At 33.1% G+C, this 5,531-nt stretch overlaps 1 protein-coding gene across 1 annotated transcript in view; it reads left to right on the top strand.

The window, feature by feature from the left end:
* Nucleotides 1-5,531, top strand: part of ACVR2A (activin A receptor, type IIA) — a 104,948-nt gene that overhangs the window by 86,266 nt on the left and 13,151 nt on the right. Inside the window, exon 5 of the mRNA XM_012659177.1 lies at nt 5,094-5,237. Coding sequence (XP_012514631.1) covers nt 5,094-5,237 — 144 coding nt within the window. The remainder of the gene's footprint in view (nt 1-5,093; nt 5,238-5,531) is intronic.

Below are 5,531 nucleotides of genomic sequence, written 5' to 3'. Positions count from 1 at the left end.
GATTTTACTCTGGAGATAAGATGTTTTGGTAGTAGGATTAGCTCAGCCTTTTGGATGAATTATAAATAGCCTTGAATCATTGTCATGGGAATAAAATCTAGAAAGAAGAAAAACTAGTTAAGCAACTGGCATAGATATGTGAGTTGTCAATTTTTTTTTTTTTGTCAGTGCTATTGTTTTCTATAGAAATATTGGTAACTGGGGAATATAGTCATCTGTTGGAAGAATTTTCAGCTTTCCTTAACCTTGGCGACAGTTATATCTCTTAATTTTAAATTTAAGCCCTTACCTATTTTGGGATGACTGGAAAAATGATAATCTTGTCCTCTGTCAGTATCTGAGTGTCTTCAGAATGTGAGAAGTATGTGTGGATACTCATTCCCAGGGATACCACTGTTTAATTTCTTCATCTTGATGTGACTGAGCAAGTAGGTTAACAAGAGGCCTGGTCTGTAAAGTGTGTTTTACTTAATTCTGATGCTCTCTTGTTCTTCTGTCTTATTTTCTTGACATAGTGTATTATTTATGTTGCACACACACACATAGCCACCAGAAACACTTTTCTTCCTCATCATTATGATTATACTGTCTTCCATGAAAGGAGAATAAGGCAATCCAGGAAATAGGAAATTCTAGAGGTTCTTAAGATTACTGTCAGAAAGTGTGGTCTGAGAAACTTACTCTAGTTACGTATAAATTTCTTCAGGGCTACCAGCTAGTTTTTGTTAAAGGCAATACTGCCCTCTGGTGTCCAGAAGGCAATTCCAACTCATACCTTCCTCAGTTAAATTGCTTATTTTACTCTTATAGTTGAGACTCTAGAACCTCTTAGAAAAATAAATAATAATTATTTAATACTTGGTTCAGTTTATTTGCTGGCACAAAGTCCATTGAATCAGTTAACGTGGGCTTATCCTGGAGTCAAGAATTTGTTTACTACCTATCCCTCATACCCAAGGTTTTTTTTTTTTTTAAATATTACTTTCCTCTGTTTATAAGGAAAGTGTTCCCAATCCTTACTTTAAAAATATAATACATTGGATCACTGCCAACTTTAAAAAAGCTAAACCATTATTCTCTTTTCCTTCACTTTTGTAACTGATGTGTCATCTTTCATTTCATTCTGGATATGAATCGTAATTTCTTTTGCCTGTGTTTTTTCTTCACAAGCACGCCTTTCATATAATGATAGAGGTAAGATGCATTGTTTGTTTATGGTCGTGAAACTTTTTGTGGATGCATACTAAACATTTTGTCCTTAGATTTTTGTTATTGTTTTACTGTACATCCTTTATAGTGTATACATTTATGTTATAAAGCGTTTTCTCCCCCACTTTTAGGATTAAAAACATGATTGATTTGACATAGTAACAGCTTTCGTCTTGAGAGATTGTTAACAATATTTATACTTATGTAAGGTAGAATGAAGAAACAACTATTTTACTTGATTAGAACTTAACATCTAATGGCTCCATTAGCCTTAAGAACCTTATATTGGTTAATCTTTATAGTATACCATTAGCTTAAATGTTAGCATGTGCTCATTTTTAATAGAGGCTGACTTTCTGGTTCAGCTCATTATCTTTTAATGTGAAATCTATATTTTTAAATAGTTTCATCTTTGATGTCTTTAGCAAATGAACTAGCTACAGAAGTATAACTTTTGATGATCTTTTGCTGTATGGAGGTTTAAGGCTATAATTAGATTAAAATTCACCCTTCAAGTGGAGGACTGAGAAGTAGTAAAATGATCACAGATGACTTTGCGGCTCTCCACTTATTATAATTTATTCCAGTATTGGTTATAGTAATGATACTATATGATGTTGGGGTAGTAATGTTGGGTGGTGGGAGGACTTTTTCCAGTTGTCATTTCAACATGTCTTCTCAACATGTTGTCTTCTGATACCATAATTTTCACATACAGATTGGCAAGGAAGAAATGTAATGAAAGTCATGTTCTAAAGTGTATCTTTTTAGTTTTGTAAAATAGCATGGGTATTGTAGGAGAACTGGAAACTTAGGGAAAGTTTTCAGGAATTCTGAAGTCCTTATAGTTGGCAAACCACATACCCCCCATCCCCCTTTGGTTTCTCTGTGTAGTAGGGCAAAGCTATGTTTTATGGATGACATCAGAATGTTAGCTTGTCATTTATGAAATTTAAGTCTGAATTTGTCTCCCCAAGGGTTCATATATTTTAAAGGTATAAATTTTTACTTCTAGGATCAGGTATTGAGTTTTTTGTGGGTAAACTACTGTAATGATGCTGATTAATGGAAAATCGTTTCTAACATTCTTAGATTATAGATAAGTAAAATCTAAATATTAGAGGTGTATTTAAAGCTTAAATTTTAGTAATTTTTCATTAAGAAGGCAAAAAGGTTTATTGATTCATGTTCCAGATTATATAGTTATAACCTGTGCTACAAAGTTACTCATTTTTGAACCCAGTCATTTAAGTATTAAGGAGTATTATTTAAAATTGCATTTAAAAACACATGTCATTTCTAATCCATACCATTTTGACACTCTATAGAAATGTGTCTTTGTAGACCTTTTTCTCACCCTTTGAAACTGGCAAGTTTTCTTTTTAACTGAAGCTTTTAACTTTTAAGTAGTTTTAACAACAGTGCTTTTTCTGGTTGTTATGATACAATATTGAAAATAATTGTAATATTAAGACAGTAATCTATATATTTTTTTTTCCTGTAATAATGGTAGCTTAGAAATTTGCTGAACAGGGCCTTGGAAATGTATGGGAACTTAGAAGTTTATGCATTTGGAAAACATTTTATGAACATTTTTTCTAAATGTATACACTGAAAATTATATGTTTTCTAAAATTGAAGTTAATGTAATACTAAAGTTGTATTTTGAACTACCACCATATTCTTAATTGGAGATGTGGATTAAATTAATCTAAATCGTATTTTATATATTGAATCATATTCATGTGGTCAGCACCCTTTAAAACAGAGAATGGATAATGTGTATGTTGTCTAGAGAGATATCACCAATTTATATAAAAGTTATTAAAAAGTCTTAGTGTTTTGGCTGGGCACAGTGGCTTACTCCTATAATACCAGCACTTTGGGAGGCCAAGCCAGAAGGATTGCTTCAGACCAGGAGTTTGAGAACAGCCTGGACAATATGGCAAGACCCCATCTCTACAAATAAAAAAAAAATAAAAATCTTAGTGTTTCAATTTAGAGCCATATTACCTGTACCTTGTTGTTTGTCCTCTTCAACTTTCAGCTTTTATCTGCATACTTTAGTTTTTGGCATCCCAGCTTTGAAAACTCTGCCTTTCTAACTTTTTCCATTTAGTTTAAATATTTCTTTGTGCAGTTTACAATAATTCTTGGGCCTCGAGGACTGAATGATTTTTTTGCCTCTAAAAGAGTAGTTTTCAAGTCCCCCCCACCCATCCCCTTCCAGTTTCCACATCCACATAAGCAGCCTACTCCTATCAGTAGCGTTTCTTATCACAGGTAGAGGTGGTCAGTAGAAGGATAAGTCTGGGAGGGTGTAGTTTTCATGGAAAACTCTCTAGAGCTTCTTGTGGCTCCTCCCACTGAGAATCACACTTGACAGCCCTGCCTTTCTAGAAGATTTATATCTGACCTCCTTGACCTGTCACTCCTCTAAATGAAAACACTCTAGCTTTACTAACCTTTCAGGTTTTGAATGTGGAAGGAAAAGAAACTTTTATAGACACTTTTAAAAATAAATATCTGAGTTTGAAATGAGTCACAGGAAGTATTCTATTTTATCTTTCCATTTTAAAATAGGAATTCTCAAGTCATTTTATAAAGATTGTCTAAGTTTAGAAGAAGAAATTGCAGGTTTTTTCTATATAATGCCTCACAGTGTTTCTGTTGTTGAGGGTCTTTCTAATGTGGAATAAACTTTTTAAATTCCTGAGTAGCACTAGTGGTCTGAATGATGCTTAAAGAGAGCAGTGTCCTTGAGGTGTTAGAAGAGGAGATAAAGGGAGAAGAAAGGCAGAGAGAGATACATTGATCTGAGGTGACATATCATTTCCAAGTGTCTGAGGTGCAACCTGCTGTCATCGTATCTATTGCTCTTGCCACAGAAATTTTAGTTCTTCTTCACAATACTCATTATGCAGTCCTTGAAACATTTCTATTGCTTTTCTCTGGAAGCTTTCCAAAAGGCTTCCTACATCTTGCCTTAGTTGCAGATAATGAACTGATAGAATGCTGTCAGTGAAGGGTTGCCATTCTCCTTCGATAGGGAGGATTCCCTTGTGATTTGTAGATGCTGCTCTCTTATTTATATAGTACATTTGCTCTATTTTTTTTTAAACTATAGCCATGTACTTTTCTTTCATTCACCATACCTTGTTATCTATTATCATGACCACTTTTCTAGATTTTTATTTGTACGTTCTTTGCCAATCAGTTCATGAGCACAAATAATTTTAATCTCAGATCAATTTTAGGAAATAATTATAAGCAAAGGGATGAATTGTTAGTTAATATGTTGAAAAATTAGAATAAACAGAACAGTTTGGCTATGGCAATATTAACTGACATTTCTTTTATGTACTTTATATTTGATATACCTCTCTGCAATGTGTTTACAAATGACTCTGGGTATTTCTGAGATTAATGAAGAAAAAATTTAAACAGTCATTGGAGAAAATAGTGGATTTGAGGAGAGTCTTTGAGATATAGCCATAATTTTCTTTTTCTGGTACTTTTTAAATCCTCATCCTCTAAGGAAGTATACAGTGGATGAAACCAATGGAATACTATTAGGAGTATTCTACAGAAAATGTTAATGGGGAAAATTAAGGATTCTGGATCAAAATGATTTTCTCCTGTACATTTGTAACAGTAGTGCTGAATGTTATAAAAACTCTTAATTCAAGTTGTCTGCTTTGTGATCACTGTAGATAATTAATAATGCTTGAGACCTCAATTCTGACAAGATTGAAGTTAATTTCATCCATATGTGTTTACTGTTTCTGTCAGTTGATTCTTCAGTATACTCACTTTTTTCTTGTTTTCAGAATTGGTATGTATCATGTTCTGCTTATTTACAGTATTATTATTGTTTATCTTAGGACCCAGGACCACCTCCACCTTCTCCATTACTAGGTTTGAAGCCACTGCAATTATTAGAAGTGAAAGCAAGGGGAAGATTTGGTTGTGTCTGGAAAGCCCAGTTGCTCAATGAATATGTGGCTGTCAAAATATTTCCAATACAGGTATTTTTATTACAGTTTTGTAATCTATGTATATTTTTTAAAAGACATATCTGGCTGGCCATCATAACTTAGATATAGTCTGAAAACAGAAGCAGTAAGTTCCAAGGTAGTTCTTTGTGATACTGGGAAAAGCACTTAGTCCTTTTATTGTCTGCCTTCATATCTGAGAAATGGAATTATTAGTACAACAATTATAATGTTTGTTTGGAGTGTTGGAATTAAAAGGACGTATAGGAAATCTTTTGCCAATAAAAATTCTACAAAAATGTTATGTAGAGATGAGGATTCCAATAA

This window comes from Propithecus coquereli, unplaced genomic scaffold (genome assembly GCF_000956105.1).
Source record: "Propithecus coquereli isolate 6110/MARCELLA unplaced genomic scaffold, Pcoq_1.0 Scaffold118, whole genome shotgun sequence".
Classification (NCBI taxonomy): Eukaryota; Metazoa; Chordata; class Mammalia; order Primates; family Indriidae; genus Propithecus; species Propithecus coquereli.
The sequence above is the reverse complement of the archived record's forward strand: the minus strand, read 5'-3'. Positions and strand labels throughout refer to the sequence as shown.